General features: G+C 47.1%; 1 protein-coding gene across 2 annotated transcripts in view; it reads right to left on the reverse strand.

Annotated features, from left to right (window-relative positions):
* LAMA5 (laminin subunit alpha 5) overlaps positions 1–25,969 on the reverse strand; it is a 209,382-nt gene that overhangs the window by 10,780 nt on the left and 172,633 nt on the right. For both annotated transcript variants that reach the window (XM_077929358.1, XM_077929357.1), the window contains exons 54-73: positions 24,929–25,045; positions 24,048–24,202; positions 22,223–22,364; positions 20,779–20,881; positions 20,371–20,484; positions 19,250–19,429; positions 17,659–17,801; positions 16,288–16,473; positions 15,799–15,935; positions 15,370–15,523; positions 12,812–12,945; positions 11,160–11,322; positions 10,213–10,344; positions 8,596–8,747; positions 7,461–7,593; positions 6,970–7,110; positions 5,574–5,704; positions 5,271–5,438; positions 2,082–2,214; positions 412–551 (exon numbers count right to left, since the gene is read on the reverse strand). In XM_077929358.1, the coding sequence (XP_077785484.1) occupies positions 412–551; positions 2,082–2,214; positions 5,271–5,438; positions 5,574–5,704; positions 6,970–7,110; positions 7,461–7,593; positions 8,596–8,747; positions 10,213–10,344; positions 11,160–11,322; positions 12,812–12,945; positions 15,370–15,523; positions 15,799–15,935; positions 16,288–16,473; positions 17,659–17,801; positions 19,250–19,429; positions 20,371–20,484; positions 20,779–20,881; positions 22,223–22,364; positions 24,048–24,202; positions 24,929–25,045 (2,858 nt within the window). The remainder of the gene's footprint in view (positions 1–411; positions 552–2,081; positions 2,215–5,270; positions 5,439–5,573; positions 5,705–6,969; positions 7,111–7,460; positions 7,594–8,595; positions 8,748–10,212; positions 10,345–11,159; positions 11,323–12,811; positions 12,946–15,369; positions 15,524–15,798; positions 15,936–16,287; positions 16,474–17,658; positions 17,802–19,249; positions 19,430–20,370; positions 20,485–20,778; positions 20,882–22,222; positions 22,365–24,047; positions 24,203–24,928; positions 25,046–25,969) is intronic.

The raw sequence follows: 25,969 nt of genomic DNA on the forward strand, positions 1-25,969 counted from the left end.
AAGGGACCCCTGACCATTAGGTCTGGTCGTGACCGACTCTGGGGTTGCGGCGCTCATCTCGCTTTATTGGCAGAGGGAGCCGGCGTACAGCTTCCAGGTCATGTGGCCAGCATGACTAAGCCACTTCTGGCAAACCAGAGCAGCGCAAGGAAACGCCATTTACCTTCCCGCTGGAGTGGTACCTATTTATCTACTTGCACTTTGACGTGCTTTCGAACTGCTAGGTTGGCAGGAGCAGGGACTCAGCAACGGGAGCTCACCCCATCGCAGGGATTTGAACCGCAGACCTTCTGATCAGCAAGTTCTAGGCTCTGTGGTTTAACCCACAGCACCACCTGCGTCCCTAAAAGTAGGGTAGCACTTCTCAAATAGGAAGGGAACAGAAAGACTACTTGCTTTCCCCCCCCTTACCTTTGGTGGAATGTTGCTGGAATGTCGTCAAATTCCAAGCGGCTCCCTGGGGACAAACCAAACTGGAAGGCATTCTTAAAGGCTTGGGGGTGTTTGGGTAACCGGCAGCTCATATCTCTCAGCATTGTCTTGCTTGGCACCTGCGGGGAAATAATTCAGAAATCATTCTCCATAAAGAAAACCCCCTTAGCTTCAATGGGCTGAAAAGCAAGAGGGCATGCGGCTTGCTCCTTAAGACTCTCACCTGGGTTCAAAACTCAAGGAGAAAATTAATCCTAATCTTACAAGTAGCAGGTGACATGAATGGCTACGATTCACAATACTGCCCCCCCCCATTGGTGGCACTGCAGAGGAGACAAAGTTACATGCAGGGCTTTTTTCCCCAGCTGGAACTCGCCGGAACTCAGTTCCGGCACCTCTCAGGTGAGCACCATTGCCATTAAGGGAGGAGTTCATGGTGAATTCTGGCACCTCTTTTTCTAGAAAAATAGCTCATTCAAAAGGATGCATACAGGCATAAGGTGTTTGAGGCAAGCATGTTTGTGTGTGTACAAGCAGTGGTAGAGGTAAAGGTAAAGGGACCCCTGACCATTAGGTCCAGTCATGGCCGACTGTGGGGTTGTGGCGCTCATCTCGCTTTATTGACCGAGGGAGCCGGTGTACAGCTTCTGGGTTATGTGGCCAGCATGACTAAGCTGCTTCTGGCGAACCAGAGCAGAGCACGGAAATGCCGTTTACCTTCCCACCGGAGCGGTACCTATTTATCTACTTGCACTTTGTGCTTTCAAACTGCTAGGTTGGCAGGAGCAGGGACCGAGCAACGGAAGCTCACCCCGTCACGGGGATTCGAACCGCCGACCTTCTGATCGGCAAGTCCTAGGCTCTGTGGTTTAAACCACAGCACCCCCCCGCGTCCCAGTGATAGAGCAATTATGCCCACACATGAACTTTTTAATGCATTGGGGGTTGCTTATACTGTAAGCTGTTTCTGAAATTCTTGTAGGTGTTTCACTAAGTTTGGTGCTGCTCTCTTGAATCCCTCACCCTGAGCCAAGGGTTGTCCAGGGGCTCTCATGTGTGAACTCAGTGCATGCTTGCCAGAGAGGGGAGGGCAACTGGAAAGAAGCCATCTTCCCAAGCAACACATTCCCAAGCAACACATTCCCGTATTGACTTCTTCTGTGGGTGGAACGGATGCACTTTTGTGAAACCAAAATAAGGGAAATCCATACACAGGAGTCATTGCTTGGACAATGAGCCTAACAGGCAGTGGGGAAGAAGAAGAGAGTTTGGATTTGATATCCTGCTTTATCACTACCAGAAGGAGTCTCAAAGGGGCTAACATTCTCCTTTCCCTTCCTCCCCCACAACAAACACTCTGTGAGGTGAGTGAGGCTGAGAGACTTCAAGGAAGCGTGACTGGCCCAAGGTCACCCAGCAGCTGCATGTGGAGGAGCGGAGACGCGAACCCGGTTCACCAGATTACGAGACTATCACTCTTAACCACTACACCACTGGACATTTCCCTGTGTGCTTCTAGATATTTCAGAACAAAATGCAGCACAGGCTGCAGGCTGGACCTCTTGTCCCTGTCCCTATAGTTAACAGCTACTGCATCTGTAGATAAAGCCAAACAGAACGGAAAGGGCAGCTGCAACGATTTCCCTCACCTTCAGTTTCCACTTGCCCTTCTTCTCCGATGCCCTCATCTGCTGGGGCTGCCGATCCCTGGGGCAGTTCATGGTCACGTTGACGTTCTTGGTGCTCTGCTGCAGGTCCACGACCATCTGCGGGTCTGATTTCCTATTGCAGAAAGGGAAAGGAGCTCAGCAGCTGTTCAGCCAGGACCACAGCCAGATGGCAAGAAGCTGGCAGAGAGGCCTTTCTGACGATATTAGCCCATCCTGGAAGCAAAGCAACTCTCGGATCCTCGTTGATTAATTGTCCTTGTCATGTATGGACAATAACCAAATCCCACTTATTTCATTAACCCACAATATTGTATCTGCCTGCAGCTGATCTTCAAGAAGGACACTGTAGACTGCGCCTGCTCTCTTCCTGCCTGGCATCATCTTAGGTCTGAAACTTCGTTCTCATTCCAGACTCTTCCTGAACCCCAAATGTTATATTTAATTTTACTTTTGACAAAACGTGTTCTCCCTAGCAGAGAGAACATGTTGCGGTGGGGGATACAAGCCACCCCAGTGTTGCTGGGTGGATTTCCGGAGTGACCCAGGAAGTGAACTGGTTAAATGGGTCGCTGGGGAGAATTGCTTGTTGCCAATTTTGAAGGAGGGGTCAGAGGTTTTAAATATTGGACGCCCAACTTTGGACGTCCTCTTGGCTGCTTGCACCGGATCACCTGCCCACCCTCCCTGTATTGGGGGGGTTATTCGCTTGACCTTGCTATGCCTGTCATGGGGTCGTCTGCTTTGAGGCAGGGGCCTGGTAGGAATTTTGTCCATTTGGCTGATTGGCTGGTGCCATTTGGTTTTTGCCTACTGCGTAGCAAATCGTCACAACTTGTAAGGTTGGCGGTTAGGCATTGGTTCAAATTGGTTGGTGGAGGGGTAAGTGCCTACCCCTCCAATGGTGGTGCGGAAAGGGAAGTCTGTTAAGGGAATCCAGGGGCTTGCCATTCTTTTCGTCCTTGTCCCTGGCATCGGACTTGGGCCGTGCAAGCCACCAGGAGCATGAGGGTGAGAAGTGAGGGACTGAGGCCCAGCTTCATTTTCTCACCCAATACTTGTTTCCCACACTGGCTTTCGCTGGAATCCGAAAGTCATTTCTGTCCCTGGGCAAGGACAGATAGTCGGAACCAGTGCCTAAGCAACCACTCACTTGTGTGTATTTAAATAAAGTTGTGGCCAAAATCGTGCCAAAAACCCAAACCAAAATTTATGTGTGACGTGTGAATTATTGGGGGGTGGCTTGGGGACCTCGACACGCAACAGCAACACAACCTGTGTAGAGGATCCAGGATCTGTGTATTTGCACAGTTAGGCCACACGAGGGAGAACAAGGCTCACGTCTTGGAGCAAGGAGTTTTACCCCATCAGAGCCGTGTGTGTGTGTGTGTGTGTGTGTGTGTGCAGCAATTCCTAAGCAGGTGCATGCTAAAGTATGGAACCTTCAATGATGAATGGTGAAACACCCAAGTACAGCCGTGGCATCAGTCCTGATCTGAAGAACTGTAACCAACAAGAAAACCCAACTTGCCATGGCTATTTAGTCCAAACAACTATCAATATTGTTGCTTTCAAAGAAGGTGATGCTTTATTTCAGCTTCCAGCTGAAATTCAAAGCTCTCAAGATGTGTGAATTCAAAATGGAGTGAAAATTGATTATAGAGTCAGTAGTGTAACACAGAGGTGCACTTTAGAATGTCTGGATAGCAACACTGGGCAAATTCTTGGACTAGCCAGCTATGGTTGGATGCTACTGGTGGCACTGCAAAGTGAACAAGAGGGCAGGCATTTGCCATTAATGAAGTTAATTAAGTTCTGCACTGCGGCTGAACTCCCTGACTCCTTTGGCGTTCTTCCACAGGTTGGTGCGCAACAGGGGAATCTTAGATAAGTACGCAGAGGAAGCAAACTTTGGCTTACGCTTGATATAAACTTGCTATGCTCATTAACAGCAGACACACTTATCCCTCAGGGTCTGAGGCGGAATAAATAATATATTTTTTTAATTGTCCAGTAGCACCTTAGAGACTAACTAAGTTGATCTCTAAGGTGCTACTGGACATTTTTAATTTTTTATTTTATTTTGACTGCATCAGACCAAGAAGAGAAGAAGAGTTTGGATTTGATATCCCGCCTTTCACTCCCTTTAAGGAGTCTTAAAGCGGCTAACATTCTCCTTTCCCTTCCTCCCCCACAACAAACACTCTGTGAGGTGAGTGGGGCTGAGAGACTTCAAAGAAGTGTGACTGGCCCAAGGTCACCCAGCAGCCACATGTGGAGGAGCGGAGACTTGAACCCGGTTACCCAGATTATGTGACTACCGCTCTTAACCACTACACCACAGCTACCTACCTGGATCTAAGAGGGGAAAGAGTTCTAGAGGTGTGCTGGTGTACAGCTAGGCATCTCATTTATTTGCCAGCTGCCAACAAGAACATGCACCTGCATTTGGTCATCCATTAGCCCTGGGGAGGCAAAAGCCCCCTTCCCAACCGGGACTGTCCCACTGGTAACCTAATAAACAGCGGTTTGCTCTTCTAAGAACAGCTTCCTGCACCTCGGTTTTGAACAGAACCTCATTGGCACTTGAGCCCCAATATAATGTGGACTTTGGATACCCTGTCCTGATTGGCTCAAGGCCGTCACCTTTGCTCCCTACGATTACGCAATCAAACTGTAGTGGGGAACTTGCATTGTCATATCTTCTAGTTGCTTAATCTTTTGCCTTTACATAGCCTCAGTCTCAATCTATTGCTTTTGCCCAAAGTAACCCTCCCCAGCCCCCTTAGGTATCAGAGAATTTTAATTGTTTCCAAGAGACCACATTATCCATTCTTTGCAGGCAGTTTCTTCACTCAGACTGCTCTTTTCAATCTTCGCAGGTTAATTAGTTCCTGGCCATGCCCCTCTCACCTTGTTCCCTAAACTCTTTCCCACGTTTGCTGTTTCCTTTAGATTATCCAGAAGCCTCGAAAGAATGCAAACCCACATTTCCTCCCTTGATGGCCGTGGGTGCAGATGTGTCCCCATCCTTGCCACCGTGCTTCCTGCCCAACCCTTTATTGCAAGATGTAAGTGCAGGCAGTGGAGCCCCACTTTCCACACCATGACTGCTAATCACTCCTCCTGGGGAACCACTCTTCCTGGGTATGAGAGGAACACAAGACTCACCTCCTGACAAAGACGTTCCCAATGCACCCTGTGAGGTTGCCGATTTCGCCAGCTTCAGGCATGCCTCCGAGCTGAAAGACGGCCAGCTCATCTTGCCGCTTCTGCCTCCTGTGGCGATCAAGCCCTGGTTGGGTTCCCTGGAGCTGATCGTCAACGTAAAGCCGGACTCTGGAATGGAAACACATTTTGTTTCAAGGAGACATGATTCCTTTGTGCCAGTCCCTCCTCCCCTGTGCTGGGGAAGGGGGTGGGGGATGCCGTGAACCAACATGCAGTAGAAAAGGGTGGCTCTGAAAGGTATACCCTGAGGAGTCACTGTAGATAGCGACATAGTGGCTTGTGTCATCTGCATATGCGTTCTTGGTGGTGAGCTCTGTAGAGAGGACGCTAACGGCCACTCTGCCATTCTGCAAGGAAACCTGGCAGGTACCCTCCTAGGAAGACAAAGAGGAGAATAACTTGTGTGCATCACAGACCCTCAGCAAACTCATGAGCAATTTCACCATATCAAGGGTAAAATGAGGTTCCAGGTGCAGCAACGTGTTTTCTGTTCCAAAACATACAGAAATTACCATATTTTTCACTCTATAATATGCACCTGACCATAAGACGCACCTAGTTTTTAGAGAAGGAAAACAAGAAAAACATATTCTGAATGAAACAGTGGGTGTATCATTATTGTGGTTCATGCTGTGGCCACAGGCATGTGATCTGATGGTGAACTTGGGGTGACCCAATGCAAAAATCCTGAGGATCCATGTGGATCCATGCTTTGTAACCACATTTTTGCGCCAATGCGGCCCCACACAACAGTGGGTGCGTGATTTTTTTGGTGCAGGCTGTAGCCATGGACATGTTATGTGATCTGATGGTGAATTTGGGGTGACCCAATGTAAAAATCCTGAGGATCCATAGGCTTTTACCTCCCCCCTCCCATATCTCTTTTCCGATCCCACCAATCAGCTGTTTCCTTTCAACATTCCCTTCCCTCTTGTTTGCCTTAGTGTAGAGTCTTTTCCTTAGCTGGAGCAGTTTTTTGCTGCTCCTTTTCTTCTAATTTCTCCCCTTATTGCTTTAGTCTTCCTGTTTCCCCCCTTTGCAAGTTTGCTGTCTTTACCTCCCCCTCCCAGGTAGCCTCCTTTATCTCTAGCGTCCCTTATCTCTCTCCCCAATTGGCAAACGATCAGCGGCTTTGTTTCAACACCCACTTCCCTCTTTCAAAAAAAAAAAAAAAAAAAAAGCATGATCTGCTTTTCGCCCCTGGGCAATTTGGCTCCAGGGACCACGCATTCCCTCCATAAGACGCACAGACATTTCCCCTTACTTTTTAGGAAGAAAAAAAGTGTGTCTTATGGAGTGAAAAATACGGTAACACTTTTCTCACAACAGACAAAGCCTGAAGAAGATCCAGCCAGAGCTTTGAGATGGGGAACTGAGTAGGAAATAGAAAGCATTCCTCCCTTGGGAATACAGGTGGCAGTCAAGCTTTCAGAGGCCACCCGTTGTGCCAAGGCGACACAAATCGTGGCGCATCTAACAAAGGGAAAGAATAGGGTGTGTATCTTCCACGACACTTAAGTGTTCTCTTACACTGGTTCTCAATGGAGGAAGGAAGTGCTAGGAACGATTTGTGCCCATCAGCCACTTAGGAGAGTTGACGGGTGCTATAGTGGGACATCAGCCAAGAGGAAGGGCATACCTCTGTCGCATGGTGGAACATCAAGCCACGGCTTTGGGTGGTGCGGAAGCTGAAACCAGTGTAGAAATCTTGCAAAGAGGGCACATCCTGCAGCGACATCGTCAAGAAGCCGTGGCCGTGAAGTTTAACCGAGCGAGCCACCTGCAAAGGGGACAGAGTGATTGCAATACCGATAGAACCCATGCAGCAATGAGACTTGCCCCTGAGTAGACATACATATTGGGAAGTCCCTTCCAATGTACCTGACAGAAGCACTCTTCCATTCTCAGCCCTGCTTGTGAGCTGCCCAGGGACATAGGGCTGAGCACGGCCGAATGTCTGATTTATTTATTTTCATGTTTGAATTGCTTCCCACCCCGAAACGATAAGCATTAAAAAACAACCACATATGTAAAAACAATTTTGAATCTCAGGCAGGTGTGAACATCCACTTAAAATGGTGTGATTCTTTTGGTCTAGCGCAGCAAACAGGCCGAACACGTCCTACTCACCAGGAGGTCTGAGGTACAGCCGTAACTCACTCCCGTGGTGTTCATACGTTTTAAGTCAACGTATTTTCCAAGAGCCTTCAGTCCTTTCATGCAGCCGCGAATGGATCCGCCTTTGGGGAATATTTTCTTCAGGCTGAAAAAAACACGTCATACTGAAAAAGTGGGGTGTGGAGGGAAGCGGTTTTGGCTCTCTGAGAGCTTGTATGGGATTCCAAGATGCCTGATGGCAGAGAGAGTTAAAGAAGGCGGAGGATGCATAAAGAAAGCTGCTGAACCCAAGAATTGCAAGCAACCAAGACTGACTTAGAACAGACCCACTGAAATCAGTGGATCCAATTTAGTTTTGTCATTCAGTTTCAATGTGTCTACTGTGAACATGGCAAGCACAACCCAACGGACCTGGAGAAAACTGCAAAATCGGATGCTGAACCCCAAAACAGGGTCTGTGGTTTTTGTTTTTTTTAAGCTGATGTAAAACCGTATCCCTGCCTCCCATAAGCACTTTATAAAACCAAACGGCCTATGAGGGATTGTGAAACGTGGTCCGACTCAGAGGCCTCTGCAATGCTGTACAAAAAGACATCATTTCTGACCAGGGCTATCAGGTTGTTTTGGGGGGAAGAAAGACCCATGATTCAGCATCAGTACATTTGTGCTGAGCATGAAAGTGTGGCCCTCGTAAGGAAACACGACGACAAATACAGAAGAGAGGAAACGTAAGCCTATCCTGGGTGCCGAATAAATAATAATAATAATAATAATAATAATAATAATAATAATAATAATTTATTTATACCCTATCCATCTGGTCGGGCCTCCCCAGCCACTCTGGGCAGCTTCCAACAAAATATTAAAATACCGTAATGCATCAGACATTAAAAGCTTCCCTAAACAAGGCTGCCTTCAGATGTCTTCTAAAAGTCTGGTAGTTGTTGTTCTCTTTGACATCTGGTGGGAGGGCGTTCCACAGGGTGGGTGCCACTACCGAGAAGGCCCTCTGCCTGGTTCCCTGTAACTTGGCTTCTCTCAGTGAGGGAGCCGCCAGAAGGCCCTTAGAGCTGGACCTTAGTGTCCGGGTAGAACGATGGGGGTGGAGACGCTCCTTCTGTTATACTGAATGACACAAAAGCCTTACCTTTCGGGCAGAATGGAGGTGGGCGCACCACCCAGGAAGTAGGAAGTGGCACTCTGCAACTTGTTCTCCTGCTCCACATTGAAGACGGTAGACTGCTCCAGGCGCACCAGAACGCGATCCTTGGAACCCATTTTGTGGAGGAATATTTGGATCTGGAATCGGACAAAAACAAACAAACCCCAAACCAAACAAGCATGGATAATGTCCGCTGGAACTAGGGGCCACTTGTCCCCAAAGAAGTTAGAAGGCAAGCATCACGGTGACCTAAGGCAAGATTTCCGTGGCACAATGATTGATGGGAGCCTGACCCCCCGTGTCAAGCAGGTAACATCCCTACGCAGAGATCTGCACTGGCCATTGATTTGTGAACTGGACAGGTTCAAAATTATAGTAAACAAAGCCCTTAAGAGCTTGGGGCCAGTTTACCAGAAGGAATGCCTCCCCTCCGTGGTAATAATAATAATATTAATAATAATAATAATAATAATAATAATTTATTATTTACTGTATTTTTTGCTCTTTAAGACTCACTTTTTCCCTCCTAAAAAGTAATGGGAAATGTTTGTGCATCTTATGGAGTGAATGCAGGCTGCGCAGCTATCCCAGAAGCCAGAACAGCAAGAGGGATCGCTGCGCAGTGAAAGCAGCAATCCCTCTTGCTGTTCTGGCTTCTGAGATTCAGAATATTTTTTTTCTTGTTTTCCTCCTCCAATAACTAGGTGCATCTTGTGGTCTGGTGAGTCTTATAGAGCGAAAAATACGGTGTACTCCGCCCATCTGGCTGGGCTTCCCCAGCCACCCTGGGTGGCTTCCAACAAAATATTAAAATACAGTAATGCATCAAACATTAAAAGCTTCCCTAAGCACCCACTTGGCTGCTTAGATATGTAGGACTGGCTACTGCAAGTGACACACAATGCTCCTTCTGCTTTTGTATGAAGTGGATCCTTTAGTGTGGCTAAACCCATCTTTGGAACTAGCTTCCCCGTTTATTTCAGTCAGGTGCCTTTACTCTACTGTTTTCATCAACAGCTAAAAGCCTTTTTGTTTCATCTAGCCTACCAAGGCATGTTATTTTAGCAGTTTAACTAAAAGTATGTGTTGCGGGTGGTTCTTTTCTTCTTTTTTAACCTGATTAACTTATATTTTAAATTTTCATGTCGTTCATTTTTAGTGTGACATTTTAGATTTTTTCAGTAAACTGCCCAGGTACCTTTTTTTTTTGTTCTACAAAGCAACACAGAAGTTGAAACCTTGTCCTCAAGCAAGTTTAATGAGCCAAGAGGATGAACCAGCACTGCACATTCCACTCCATTATATTCCCAAAGGCGTCTTCCAGTGAACTCTAGCCAACAAGATGCCCGGTCAAGAATCAGAATAGTTTTGAAGACTAGGCTCTTGGTGGCTGGTGGGAATAGCCCACAATCATTCTATGATGACGCAAATAAGTGACTGCGTAGAAAATGCAAAAAGCCCAATCCCTAAACCGCGAAGGCAGTGAGGGAGCTGGCGCTTTATGGTGTGGCTTTCTGCACCCTGCCCTGGGACCCTCTGGGAAAGGGCATGTGAGACCCTCCCCTAGCCCAATCCAAGTACGGAGGTCTCTTCCCGCCTTACCACTTTATCTGTATTGCTGCTGGCTACCAGTGCAGCAGGTTCCTTGGAGGCCTGGGCCACCTTCAGGCCTCCGTCAAAGTCATAGTAGAGCACTAGTTTCCCTTCTTGAACAGCCAAGCAGATCAGCTGCCTCTGTGGAGGAAAAGCGAGAAGAACCTTTCAGTCTATCAATCCTGAATGTTGCCTTCCCCTTGGCACATGGTCAGTGTTCTTGCCCTGGAAAGAGGTGGTGGTCTCCAGTTGTTGGAAGAGGGAAATAAAATTTTAAAAAAGCAAGGAAAGAGGAACAAGATCCAAGCACAGTGTACCCCTGGGGCAAGTTTTCCCAAACTTGGGTCTCCAGCTGTTTTTGGACTACAACTCCCATCATCCTTAGCTAGGTGGGAATTGTGGTCCAAAAACACAGCTGGGGACCAAGTGTAGCAAACTCTGTCCTAAGGTTTCAGCTGCAGTTTCACCCTCAGGAAGGTCCAAGTAAATTAACCATGACACTAAGTAAGCTATAGAACAAAACCCCATCTAAACTGGGGACTCGGCTATGGCGCAATGAGGTGACCAGTGCAGAGAGGATGCCCATTTTGTTCCCTGATGATTCCTCTGAGCCAGGTCACGTGCAATTATTCCTCTCCCCCCCCCCCCCAATATCCACTTCCCCCTCCACTTACACAGTGGCGTAGCGTGGGTTGTCAGCACCCGGGGCAAGGCAAGTAATTTGCGCCCCCTAACCCGTGGATTTGCGCCCCCTAACCTGTGGATTTGCGCCCCCTAACCCATGGATTTGCCCTAACCCCAGATGTTGCGCCCGGTGCGGCCGGCCCCCCCTGCACCCCCCACGCTACGCCACTGCACTTACATCTAACACCACTCACAACCCAAACAGGACTTTCAGCTGGGAAGCCCCACCCTCACCAGAACAGTAACGGTCAACAATTCAAAGCAACGCTTGCCTGAAATTTCAGGAAGAAAAGGATCCCGTTGTGCGACACCAGCCGCATCTCTTGTTCAAAGCGCTTGAAGGAGCCACTCTGGCCCTCAAACGTGATCTCTGCATAACCGGTGCCGTCGAAATAGGAGCCGTCGGTCAGCCAGGGGTCCCCTGTCGATTTAGACCTAAAAGAACGGAGAAGTAAAAAAGCTGACAAGAAGAATGCCCAGTCTTTTCTTTTAATTAACATATTTATTTATACTTATTCATAGATCTACAAGAATGCACACCCATTGCAAAATATCTTTTTATCATATACTAAGATAATAGGGATGCACGTGGTGCTGTGGGTTAAACCACAGAGCCTAGGACTTGCCGATCAGAAGGTCTGAAACCCCATGACGGGGTGAGCTCCCGTTGCTTGGTCCCTGCTCCTGCCAACTTAGCAGTTCGAAAGCACGTCAAAGTGCAAGTAGATAAATAGGTACCGCTCCAGCGGCAAGGTAAACAGTGTTTCGGTGCGCTGCTCTGGTTCGCCAGAAAAGGCTTAGTCATGCTGGCCACATGACCCGGAAGCTGTACGCCAGCTCCCTCGGCCAATAAAGTGAGATGAGCGCTGCAACCCCAGAGTCGGTCACGACTGGACCTAATGGTCAGGGATCCCTTTACCTTAAGGTAAGACAGCTACTTAGTCTAAAGAAGAACAAAGAAAGAAGACAAGAAATGGAGAAAGGGAGAGAAAAGGGGAAAGAGAGGGAAACTACAGAAAGAAATAAAAATAAAAATAAAAGGACTTCCAGCTTTCTCTCCTGCAGCTACATATAATATTCATTCCTTAAAACCCAACCATTCTGTCTTCCATAAATCTGTATTGTTTTCAATCTTCAAATATTGCAAGTTATTTTCTCTTTCACACAAAAAGTCCCCAAGTCCATGGGAAATCTATGCAAGTGGGCTCTAGAAACACAGAAGTAACGCTGCTACTTTTATTCTTTTTTTAAAAAAGAAATTCTAAGCCTCAAAAATGGGGGAACAAGTTTTTGAAAGGAAAGACTGTAGTTTTTGCTTTCAGGGGTGTCTCATACTGTGGAGAGGTAAAGACCTGGAAATCAGCAGAAAGTTGCCTATTGCTAGAGCCCGGCAGCTCTTTGCAACAGCTGGCAAGCTGCGATTATGCTGAATACCCCTCTGAGTAAGAATAAATAAAACGCCAGAGCACGACATGTAAGCAGCACAGTTCAAGAAAGTACAGGTTCCGTATGAAACAATCAAATAATCTAAGATCTCTGTGGCATCATGAAAATCTCAGACTTATGAAAACCTATGTTTAAAAGTAAGTTTTCTGGCTGTAGCAGCTGAGGGTGTGTAGATAGATTCTGCTACAGGCTTTTTACTTGCTTGCCTGTTTACTTGAAAGGTGCAGCCGAAGCTTGTGCCTGAGTTCAGCAAACTGCTGGCATCTCTCAAGCAAATGAAGGGACATAGCTTTAGGCTTTTGTGGAAAGCGCAGGAGGCCTGAGTGGAGCATCCCTGCCTCTGCTCTCTCGGTGCCTAAAGCCTCCGAAACGCCTTCTGCAAACCCCACCTCATTCCTCCCCTCGCACTGCCCCAGCAAGCCACCGTCAAAGCAGAGAGGAGCTAGGTTTGACGTCCCTTGCTGTGGGCTCAGCTCACCTTGTGCACGGCCTCTGGGCGGCAGTGTCCAAGTGGAAGGTGCGCTGGAAGTTGTACAGGCTGACGACTTCTTCGTTGAGAGAATCCATCTCTATGCAGCCTTTGTAGTTAGGGTAGCGCAGGGGTGCCGGAGGCTGTGGGGAAGAGAGGAAGCGTCCAAGTTCACGGCCGGGACGGGCTAGGCCAGCAGCCCCACCCAACCCCCTCCAGTAGCCTGGGTATTCCAGTTGCTCCTTGGCTGCCTCCATCTCTACATGGACTCACTTCCCATTTAAGATGCCTAAACCCTTTGTGATTCTGCAGTCCCAGCCTCCTCTTCCCACCCACAGGACTGTCTGCTGCACCAGGGTTCCCGTCTGCAATTTTTCTAATGAACCTACAAAACCTGATCTTCATCCCAGGAGTAGATCCATCAGTAAGCATGCTGATTGGCCAGGCTTCTGCTACCAGTTACCATCAACGATGAGGTTGCTTAGGGGTTATTATATCCCACTGTGATAGGAATTTTGAGGTCTCAGATATATGGTAATGTTCATAAGTGTACCAACCAAGCACGTACATAGATCAGCACAGGAAGACTGACCAGGAACCATTTTGATTCCTAAACTGAGCAAATGTTTTCTCTGCAAGGTCAAAGTGGGAAACCTCCCCATTGTCTCTTTCCTCACAAATCCTGTCTTAAGGGAACATTTAAGATATGAATAGGGTGTGAGCCTGTGACCTGGCCCAGGAACTAAGTATTTATCATTACAAAAGACTAGCCAGGCTCCCCAGGAAATCCAATCAAGTAACCTGCCAGACAGGAGATAAACAACAACAGGAGAAAAACAACGTTCAAAATTTCTGTTTTAGACCACCTTTTTTGTGATGTAGGTATGATGTATCTGCGCCTGCCAACCTAGCAGTTCGAAAGCACCCCCAGGTGCAAGTAGATAAATAGGGACCGCTTACTAGCGGGAAGGTAAACGGCATTTCCGTGTGCTGCGCTGGCTCGCCAGATGCAGCTTTGTCACGCTGGCCACGTGACCCGGAAGTGTCTCCGGACAGCGCTGACCCCCGGCCTCTTAAGTGAGATGGGTGCACAACCCTAGAGTCTGTCAAGACTGGCCCGTACGGGCAGGGGTACCTTTACCTTTACCTTTATGATGTATCTGAGGGGTGGTCTTAGGTTACACCCCTTCTGTGATGTATGAATGATGTTTCTGGGGGTGGTCTTGATCTACAGGGTGGCAATTTCAAAAGTCTTTATAAGGCCTTGCACGCCATTTTTCTGGGTTCCTCCTCCTCTCCTGCGGGTGAGGGGAGCACCCTGTTGCAACAGATTAATAAAGATCAAGCTTACTAGCTGCTTTGCTTCTCAATATTCTCTGGTTGGCCTCTGTTATTCTCTCCTACCAATAGGGAACCTATGTAAGGACTCTATATGGGCTCTTGGATACCCCATAAGGGAAAAGGGCAATTTTTGTTTACAACACCACCTTCCCTTCCAAAGGAGCACAGCACGGCAAACACGTTAGCCATAGAGTTGCAGAGTTGGGAGAGACCCCAAGAGTCATCTAGCCTAACCCTCTGCAGTACAGGAATCTGTGAGGATACCCAGAGCTTACAGGGTTAACAGCTCAAGGGAAATGACGTCCTGTCACTAGGGGTGTGTTCGCATCTTTGTTATGCGAACGTTTTTTACTTTCTGTTTTGGCTGCGACAGGAGAAGCATCATGTCTTCGCTCTCTCCTGGCTGAATTGTTTGTTTTGCTGCTGTATAATAAAGCTTCGTAGAATAGAAGCTGTTGTACGAGTGTTTTACTGCATGGCTGAGATTCCTTCCACACAGGGACACCACTGCGCGAGATACTCTGCTGAAGCCGGGAGAAGCAGGTTGGCACAGTGGAAGCAGACGGGACGCCACAACAGCCCCGCTGATTGCAGCCTTGACAGACTCTCAATGGAGCAGAATCACAACTAAAGAATCCCTGGCAGGTGGCCATTCAACACCTGTTTAAAACCCCCAAACAAAGGAGGTCTTAAAACATTTTTAAAGCATTATACAAACAGTGAAAAGCATTCTCTCAGGCAGTGCTTTCAGGCTGCTAGAAACAGAATCTTACAGCCATCATACGCAACCACTCAAGATTTATTAATAACACGTGCCAAGCTGACTGTGTTATTAGCTGAAATATGAATTTATCTGGGAAGCAAGCCATACATTGTAGGGGGGAGTCTTTGCATCATTTAATCATTCTGTGCTGGAAATTAGGGGCATTTCATGCTTTATATCAGGAAAATATTAACTTTCCCATTTGAGTAAAAGGCAACAGAGTGTTCCCTGTGGAGTGTTGCACACATTTAAAACAGGTGTTTTGAAATAACACCTCGCTATGTGAGTATTGCTCAATGAAGGTCCCTGCTGAAAACGCCATGTGCAACAGTAAAGGCTTGCCTGACCCAAACCACAAATGGCTGCTACTGGTGTTGGTGATCTGGTGTTACAATAACAGCAGAAAGAGCATCACCACTCCATGCCCCCCCCCTCCACTATTAGCCTGGCCAGCCCATCTCACCGTGAAACTGGAGGGGTAGCCGCCCACGTACAAGACCACATTCTGGGGCTTGAAGTTGAACAGTCCCTGCTCTCCTTTGGCAACGCTGTCGCCTTTTGTCTCGTGCAACGTTTGCTTCTCCACCGTCACAGACATGTGCCCGTACTGCAAAATCCTGCAAGGAAGGATGGAAGGAGATAGGCTGAACAATGCAAAGAGCAGAGGCTAAATGAAACAGGCACAAAGAACACTTGCCAGGCCTCCCAGGGGAACAGCTCTCAATCCTAAACGTCAGAGCAATGTCTTTTATTTCCCAAACAGAAATGATTGGCCCATGTCTTCTTACCCAACAAGCAATGTCCCACATTCTAAACAACGAAATACTGTATTAGAATGTTCTCTCTTTCTCTCTCACACACATTCTTTTCTCCCACCTCCTCCCTTCCATACCTGTTGATGCTAACTGCTGCAAATTGCTCTCCAATTTCTTCGTCAACAGATAAATGTGTTGGTTCCTCATCCCCCAGTCTGTAGACCCATTGCACCTTGCGGTCTTTCAGGATGACGCCCATGTAGTCACCAGTGCCCTGGATATGAACAGTACAAGCACAAGTCACCAGGAATGCTTGACATCTCCTTGCCAAGGCCATCCCTTGGACAACTCTCTCTCTTGGTGCTGGTTACGGACTGCGAAGCCAGCTTTGGATGTACAATCTCAAGAGTTTGCACAGCTTGCTGCTCACCTTAATCATGTCAACATACTTAGTATCGTATACCGGATGTGGCTCTGTCCCCAAAAAATGGCTTTTTATCTGCATGCAGCACAGACACACCATTATCAAGCAGTGACATCAGCATGCAAAGATGTTGTGCAATTGCTTTTCCCACCCCCAATGCCATGCTTCTCATATTCTCTCTCACAGAAGCAAATGTACTTACATTCCTGTGCCCCAGGTACAACACAAAGCGCCCCGGGTCATCTCCATTTTGACGCCTCTGCCTCGGTTTGGGCTCTGGGTTCTGGATGTAGAATTTGAGGGAAGTGTAGGCAGCCAAATCCTGAAGGTTGCTGGGAGTCCGGATCTGCACACCTGAAGTTCCATTGAACTTCACTGGGACTTTGATCTAGAAGCCAAGAAATCAAACCAACAGAGGCTGACATTGTCTCCAAAGAAGGGATCTGAAAGGTAGAATCTGTTGCACTTGAAATATTCAGCTAAGTTTCACTCAGAGGAGACCCACTGAAATTAATGAACACGACGACTCAGTAAGGCCCATTCAGGCCCAAACGTAAGGTCTACTATTGATGAAAACTTCCATTGACTACAACTCCTATCTCCATCTTTAAAAACCTTCACTGCATAAACTTCTTGCGCTGAATGCCTGGCCATCCTGATAGGTTCAAAGCTTCTCCTGATGGTTGGGGGAAAAACTGTTTGGGGAAGGGATATGTCAGTTGGCAGAGCATGAGACACTTAAGCTGAGGTTTGAGCCCCACATTGGGTGAAAGATTCCTGCACTGCAGGAGATTCACCAAATGAGCCTCGTGGTCCCTGCCAATTCTTTAAGTCAAACCCTTCACTGGCCCTGCAAAGAGCTGTTCTCTCATTTCTGGCTGAATGTATTAAAATATCCAAGGACTGTTACAAGACACAGATGGGGAAACCCATGGCCCTCCAGATGACATTGGGCTCCAACTCTCCCATCAGACCCCATCAAAAACATGGCCAATGGTCACATCTGATGGCAGCCACAGACTGCCAAACCCAGAGGGCCACAAGCTTCCTATTCCTGGCCAGTGAACCTACTTGGGCGCAAGGCAACATCTAAGCCAAGCTGGAACCTTCTCTCGTGGGTTTCTGGAACAAGGTAGGTAAAGGTAAAGCGACCCCTGACCATTAGGTCCAGTCATGGCTGACTCTGGGGTTGCAGCGCTCATCTCGCTTTATTGGCCGAGGGAGCCGGTGTACAGTTTCTGGGTCATGTGGCCAGCATGACTAAGCCTTTTCTGGTGAACCAGAGCAGTGCACGGAAACGCCGTTTACCTTCCCGCCAGAGTGGTACCTATTTATCTACTTGTACTTTGACGTGCTTTCAAACTGCTAGGTTGGCAGGAGCAGGGACCGAGCAATGGGAGCTCAACCTGTCGCGGGGATTTGAACCGCCGACCTTCTGATCGGCAAGTCCTAGGCTCTGTGGTTTAACCCACAGTGCCACCCGTGTCCTCTACAAGGTAGAGGTTTGCTTTTGAGCCCTGGAGTAGAAGCAAAGAGACTTATCAGCTGTCTCTCTGACTCTCTGTGTCTGTACCTTACTGACGGCATTCCGGGCCAGCGAGATCAGCTGGCGCACCCGCAGGATGTTGTCTGAAACAGTTGCGTTGTGGCTCCTTCTATTCTCCAGACTGCTCAGCTTTCCCAGGAGCAATGGGAGGGTGCTCTCAAGGCTTGAGACTGGAAGGCAGGAAAGAAAACGAACTCAATGGGACAGCATGAGCTAGAGAACAGGCACAGGACTGACGGCTGAGAGTAGAAAGGGAGTTCAAAGAAGGAGTAGACACATTTCTGGGAAGCAGGATGTCGACACCTGAAAAGTAGGACCAACATAAGAACAGCCTGCTGCCTCACCTCAAAAAAGGGACTGTAGCTTGCAAGCTTGCTGAGCTCTTGCTGAGCTACCACTCTCAGCTTAATAGTAATAGTAATAATAATTTATTATTTGTACCCCACCCATCTGGCTGGGTTTCCCCAGCCACTCTGGGCGGTTTCCAACAAAGATTAAAAATACATTAAAGTGTCACACACTAAAAATTTCCCTGAACAGGGCTGCCTTCAGATGTCTTCTAAATGTTAATTAGTTGTTTATCTCTTTGACATCTGATGGGAGAGCGTTCCACAGGGCAAGCGCCACTACCGAGAAGGCCCTCTGCCTGGTTCCCTGTAACTTGGCTTCTCGCAGTGAGGGAACTGCCAGAAAGCCCTCGGTGCTGGATCTCAGTGTCCGGGCAGAACGATGGGGGTGGAGATGCTCCTTCAGGTATACTAGGCCAAGGCCGTTTAGGGCTTTAAAGGTCAACACCAACACTTTGAATTGAATTGAATTTGAATTGTGAACCTGACCTGTACATGCTTGTCTTATGCTTATAATTCAGGAGCTGAAGTAGAAAGTTATATCTTTGGAATTTTGATTGTCCAAACTGTCTTAAGCTCAGTGATAGCTGCTCTCCTGGCACAATGATCTTAAAAGCAACCATGCCAGAATGTAAAAAGCAGACACAACCTCGCACAACACTGCAACCCCTTTTGCAAGCTCTCTTACTGCCATTTTTATTCCGGTCCTGTCTTAAACAAGATCCCTGTTGATCTGTCAAGTGATTGCCACAGAGGCAACTGCAGAAAAATTACTAATTTCATTCCTGACTCATATTAATTATGTGTTCTGACAATCTGATTGCCTGTCCCAGTAGTCACTGACATATAATAAAGCAGGGCATAAGAGAAGTTGAAATTATTTACTGACTGGGAGAAAGAATATAGCAGGTGGTTAATTATCTAAATGGCCGATGTCGAAAGGCCAGAAGGCAAAAAAGAGAACAATTTATTATATTTTTTTCCACTTTAGCACTCTGCCAGAAAAAGAATTAATGGCATAAGACACACACAATTACAAATCAAGTACAAACAGTGGAACGGACAATGTGAAAAAGTACACAGTAGGTAAGAAATGAAAGGAGCCTATTTGGCCTGTCACATTGGACATCGAACAGAAAAGCAAATAACAATAGTTAGAAATTCGTTCAGTTTGCTTTTCAGTGGAGCCAAAGCATTTTGATCGTCTTCAAACCAGTCTCCACCTCACCCCCCCAAAAGTACAGATATATTTAAACGTGACTGTGATGTACCTGTGTTCCTGGCATCTCGAACAGCTTGATTTAAATCGTTGCTTTTAAGGTCCCCATATTGCTCCTTCCATTCATCAAGATTCTTCTTCATATCGCTCAGTCTACCTTCCATCCTAGCCACTGTTTCACTAGCCTCCGCAGCAGCGTCTTTCGCACTCTGGATGGCCTCTGAGGTGCCATCTTGCAAAGGAAAGAAGGTAAGTTGTAACCAAAGACAAGAGAAGGGAAGTTTTTAATGCTGAAGTTCTTAATGTTTAATGTATGTGTTCTACAGTGGTACCTCGGGTTAAGTACTTAATTCATTCCAGAGGTCCGTACTTAACCTGAAACTGTTCTTAACCTGAAGCACCACTTTAGCTAATGGGGCCTCCTGCTGCTGCTGTGCCACTGGAGCACGATTTCTGTTCTCATCCTGAAGCAAAGTTCTTAACCTGAAGCACTATTTCTGGGTTAGCGGAGTCTGTAACCTGAAGCGTATGTAACCTGAAGCGTATGTAACCCAAGGCACCACTGTATATGTAAATAAACTATTTTAATAAGGAAAAAAATGAAGTTTTTAACATTTAGGGAAGTTTTTAATTTATTCTGTTTTTAATGTTCTGTTGAAAGCCACCCAGAGTGGCTGGGGAAACCCAGCCAGATGGGTGGGGTAGAAATAATAAATAATAAATTCTTAATTATTAAAGAAGATAAGCCACAAACATCTGCACCAGTGCAGATTCATTTCAGCTTAAGAAAAGCAAATATATGAGTTGGCAAGCGTCGCGTGGAAGAAGCCCACAGACTATTTCTGTGTCACACTAATGATAATAATAAATTCTGTTTCATTTAAAAGCATTTGGTTAGGGTGGGGAATCATCAGGCAGACACCGGGATTTGGTTAATTTTGTAATTTCAGTGTTGTATCATAAGGATATAAAGCAAAGGGTCTTGAATCAAGCACTGCTTGGCTTTGGGTGGTGGAACCTGGAACATGCATGCTCGGAAGTGACACGGATTTGCTAACATGTGCAGAACAATTAGTGCTAACAGCAGGAGAGGCTGCAGTGGGTTAGAGCGCCCAGAATGTTAAGAGGAGACTTCACAGGGGTGTTTATGAAGGGACTGAAACCTGGACAAACCTTGGACCGTGTCCAGAATGCTCTTCACCGACTGCAGCTGTTTCAGAAGTTGCTCCTTCTTTGTTTGCATGCCAGCCAATCTGTCCTTGGCTGCCTGTAGTGCTCCCTTGATGTCTTGGATGAAAATAAACAAAGTCGCAGGGTTACAGATCTACAAATCAGGGTGGCTGAAACGAGGCGTCTCTACTCAGTTGTGCTGTGGAAAAGGCCTGGTACAAATGAATCTTTGGGCCATGGACTTTTAAGTATAGGAACAGAGGAAGCTGCCTTTCGCCTATTCAGACCATCAGTCCATTTAGCTTAGTACTGGCAACACTGATTGGCAACAGCAGTCCAGGGTTTCAGACAAGAGGACAATAACTTCAATTTGTTATTGGTCAGTAAAGGGTCTGCTGATTTTTCTCTTACCTCCACTGAGCCTCCTCTGCTCCCTCTTCACAGCTTCTCCCAAGGCAGTGCTGTTCTTCTTCATCTCTTTTGACACGGCCCCAAGATCATCTAAGATGACACTCTGCAAGCACAGAAGACAACTGTTCACACCTTACCTGCCAAGTAACCCACAGAACATCTGGAACCCTCGGCTCACCTCTGGCAGCTCTAACTTCCAGTGGACTTCCCCTCATGGACCCTGGTCCATTTCCTCCCCGGTCCATGTCCCCACTATACTACTAGTCCCTAAGAGGTAAAGGTAAAGGACCCCTGGAGGGTTAAGTCCAGTCTAAGGCAACTCTGGGGTTGCGGCGCTCATCTCACTTTCAGGCCGAGGGAGATGCCGTTTGTCCACAGACAGCTTTCTGGGTCATGTGGCCAGCATGACTAAGCCGCGTCTGGCACAACGGAACACCATGATGGAAACCAGAGCGCATGGAAAGGTCGTTTATGTTAAGTTGTGGGTGAACATATCAGACGACACAGCGATTCTTCAAACAGCTCTTGTTTATTCACAGGCCAGAACAGAACTGAACTGAAGGGTTCAGCCAGCCTGCTTATATAGAGCTCCACTACAACGCAACTGTAACACTTTCTGTAACTATCCAATCACTGAACGTCACTTTCAATCCCTTATTTGCATATGTGGACCTGGGTGAAAACTATCTACAGTATCCCCCTGCTGGCCCAGGGTGACAACTTCAGTACATAACAGTTTACCTTCCTGCCACAGCGGTACTTATTTATCTCCTTGCACTGGCGTGCTTTCGAACTGCTAGGTTGGCAGGAGTTGGGACAGAGCAACGGGAGCTCACCCTGTCGCGGGGATTCGAACTGCCGACCTTCTGATCAGCAAGCGCAAGAGGCTCAGTGGTTTAGACCACAGCACCACCCACGTCCCACACAAGTCTCTAACCTCAACACATGTTTGCAAAAAGGACAGAATCCCTGTCACTGAGTGGAGGATTTCAAGCCCAATTCAATGTATTTATTGGTTAATGCGGCTGCATGATTTCCTTGCATGATCTGGCTTTTCAGGCTAGGGCCAAGTGTATCCGCAAAGCTCAGAAGAGTGCATAAACTGGCAGGAGCATGCCGGCTGCCAACAGCCCTCCCCTGGCAAGAGATGTCAGTTTGCCAGGTTCTTTCTCCCTTCGCCTGCCAACAAGCTCTGCAAACACAGCCGTCTGTCTGCAAGGCATCTGGGGAAAGGGAGCAAATCACATGAAAAGGAGCCAGTCCTCCTCGCCAGACGCAGCTGCTGCACGATAGAGCCTGGAACAGTCTTGGTTAAGCAGGTAAGCACAGAGCAGATGAGTGAAGGTGCCCTGTGTTCTCCGACACCAGTGTCCTTGCAGGTGCGCAAGCTGCAGCCAAGATTTCTCATGTCTGCGGGGGGGGGGGGGGAATAAGAGACTCATACCATCAAAGCTTCACCGGCAGCATTATAAGCTTCATTGGCCGCTCGCTCCGCATTCCCCACTGCCTCAATGATGCTGGCGTAGGCGTTGGAGGCATTGACTGCCCGCTGGATGAATCCGTCCTGGTTCGTGCCATGGATGATGCTGTTTTCGGAGGACAAATATGTAAATGGGAGGATGTCTGCCATTAGCCCCACAGCTGAAGTCCACCTGCCGCATCAAGGCTGAGTGGTTCAAAGACACTGTGGCCTGGAGTCCTGTCTATAGCCCTGGCCAGAGAATAGGTTAGTATCTTCAAACGTGGCAGGATGGAACTTCCTGAAGGCCATTTCCATTCTCATAGAACTGCTGAGCCTTTAGAGCAGGGCTGAGGGACCCTACGACCCTCCAAACATCGTTGGACTTCAACTCACACCAGCCTTAGCTAACATGGTCGGTGATCAGGGATGAAGGGAGCTGCCCTTCAGATGTGGCTGGACTACAACAGGTGTCCCAACCTTGCTTTGCAGAACTACCAGGCTGGCTGCTAGATGTGGGAGGCCCTGAAACTTCTCATTCTTCCTTTACATTCAGTATTATGAAAGAGAGGGAGAACGAAGGGCTACGGAAAACGCAGGACACCAGTAGTTTTGATATCAACCACATTGAGAACTGCAAAATATAACCTGGACATGCAGGATCAGGTAGCTGCTACAGAACTGGGAACATCTCTGGATAGCTCAGTTGGTTAGAGCACGGTGCTGATAACTGCAAAGTTGCGGGTTTGATCCCCATATGGGACAGTTGCATATTCCTGCATCGCAGGGCGTTGGACTTGATGATCCTCAGAGTCCCTTCCAACTCTCCAATTCCATGACCCCAGGACTCTGTTTATTTTTTAACAAATCCTCAACTTTGCAAAGAAAACACTGAAGTGCTGAGATTATTTCCTTTAAATATCCAGATAGAAAATAACTCATCACGTGGTGCAGAATGAGAGATTTAAGGGCCTACTATATAAACTACCAAGTTACGGGGCAGGTGGAGATGTGGCCACAGTGGAACCAACCTTAAATTGTTCTCCTCCTGCTTGTTCCTTGGGCAAGGAAGGCTTGCTGTCAGTGCTGATCAGCTGATTGGCACTGGCAGTAAGTCCTGGATGGATTGGCCGTGCTACAGGGGAGCTCCCAGCTGGGGACTTTGTAGTCCAGCCAATCCCTGCACAAAGCAGGCTTGCTGTATGTACCAATCAGCTAATCGGCACTTACAGCAAACGCTGCAGGGATAGGGTCTTGCTGCTAATGCAAATCAAGAACGTTCCTTCTGCAGGCACCCACAGAGGAAGAAAATCAATAAGTGACTAACAGGTGGGCAGCCCCTGTCAAAATGGCCCGTTGGCCAGATCCTTTCCCTACTCCTGATGTAAAGGTAGAAAGAACACCTCTTCTTTTGAAAAATGAACACATATAAAGCTCAACTGTTGCCACACGGGTAATCAGGCATGGTATCACTTTTTCATATAATGCAAACAAATCTAGGTAATACCGTATTTTTCTGTGTATAAGACGATTTTTTTTTTTATTAGGCAGGTGAGTGATTTTTGGCAATCCCCCCCAAAAAAGCTTAATAGCTCTTGGCAATCTCCCCCCCCCCCAATTTCCTTAATTTGGAGTCACCAAAAATAGGGGTCATCTTATACACAGGGGCATGTTAAACACAGAAAAATACGGTATACAGTATAAGAAAGTACTCGTAATCAACGTTATTAGAAGGAGACTCCCAGCACAGAAGTCCATTTGAGCTAGGAAATGAAAGCTCAAGCCCCAGCAACAAAGGAGGAGCCCTTACCTGGACAAGTTTCTTGCTAGCTCATCCAGAAGCTTTGCATGCTCTTCAGCTGCCTCAACGACTGGGATCTTGGTGCTGGCGAGAGAGTACTCCTTTGCCTTCTCGGACAAGGGGTATCTGGCACCATCCAGCTGGGCTGCTAACTTCTCAGATTCCTACAGGATAACAAGGGGCGTTGGCCAGCATTCATTAACCTTGCAAGTCCTGCTTCTCCAATTCCTTATTTCTCTGGCAGGAGATGGATTTCAGTAGGACTGGAGACCCCCCCTTTTTTTTGCACTATCAAACATCTGAATGACCTCCTCCACTCTGCTTGTTTTCAGTAAAAAAACAACCCACTGTGTGAAAATGGGTTTCACAGGGTGCATTGATGATATACCACTATTTTATCTTCCCAGGTGTTCTCCAAATGGTATCTAGAAACTGTTCAAAAACAATACACAGGAAGCAAACAAACTGGAATGCCTCACTGGAGGCTAAGGTGTAAAAAAACCCCAGCTTGCTGGAGCTATGTGGAAACTTAAGGACTCCTATAAAGGATATCCAAACATGAAGAATTTGACCTACTGATGAACTGTGCAGGCAAGAGTAACCTATTTGTCACAACCCAAAGAGAAAAGTAGGGAATGGGAGTTGGCTGGGATTGCCACAAGAGGCAATCATCATTTTAGGAACAAAGTTTGTCCTGTAGTTCTTAAGAGGGCAGACACCATATTGGAGTTAGAGGATGTCTGCTCTTATTCTTCTGTCTGCTACAACACAATCATCCTGTCTGTCATGTTTGCTTCCTCTTCTTAGCCTAGTGAGCGGCAGCATCTTGAATCTCTTGCCTACACACACCTTTCAGACTTGCTGGGGAGCCCGAGTTTTGCACCACTCACCTCCTTGGCATTTTCTATTATCTGCAGGAAATCAGAGACCTGGGCAAGGGAATCTTCAGCCATGCGCAAGGTATCCCGGACAAGGCCAAACTGTTCTTGCAGTTCCTTGCTCTTTTGCTGTAATATATAGATAGCCCCATAACATTGGCTGCTGCAGCTTAATTTTAAAATCCAGAATCATTTTAACACTTGCCTAAGGTTCTCATCACATGGCATAGAGTGGTTCTATAATGGCACACACTTCCCAGATTATCATGGATGCTTTAGCTGAGATTCCTGCATTGCAGGACATTAGACTGGATAGGCCTTGGGGTCCAATTTCACCTCTGCAGTTCTATGATTCTCACCCCCTTGTTTCAGCCTAGCCCCAGAACATCTTTCATCTCAAATCCCTACACTGAATTGATGCATAATGCAGTCTTCCTTGGAAATGTCATGAGCCAAGAGTTTCCACCACCAAACTGGCACATCTATTTGTCCGTAATTAACAGAGGTCACATAAAACTTCCATGAGCATGTGACCAACAGACACATTTCAGGCCTGTGGCAGTCCTTAGAATATTGTAAGAAAATGGCGCCAGATAATTTGAATCTCAATTTGCACCTGACCTACAGTTTCTTCACTCGAATCACATTTTTAAAACAGATTTTCTCTCCTACGAGGGGGAAAATTGCATTTGCACGTCCTGACAAGTCTCCCTCTCACTCGCTGAATTACCTGTGAGATGGCCAAGTCGCCTCGGAGTGCTAACCTCAAAACATTAAAAACTAGCACCATGGAGTCATGACTTTTAAAAGACACGGCAGGCAGAAATCCAACCTGCATTTGGAAAGCCAACTGAGGGGCCTCAGGAAGCAAAGTTACACTTTGCTGGTGCAAACAGAGATCCATTGAGCTGCTAAGCACTGTGGATTTGATTTAAATCAAATCGATTTAAATCACTAGTTAGTAAGGCTTGATTTAAATCTTTTTCTTTTTTTTTACAGAAAGACTCATTCTTGCTGGTATAATCTTAATATTTACAACCAGATGAAGGTTTC

This window comes from Podarcis muralis, chromosome 5 (assembly GCF_964188315.1).
Source record: "Podarcis muralis chromosome 5, rPodMur119.hap1.1, whole genome shotgun sequence".
Taxonomy (NCBI): domain Eukaryota; kingdom Metazoa; phylum Chordata; class Lepidosauria; order Squamata; family Lacertidae; genus Podarcis; species Podarcis muralis.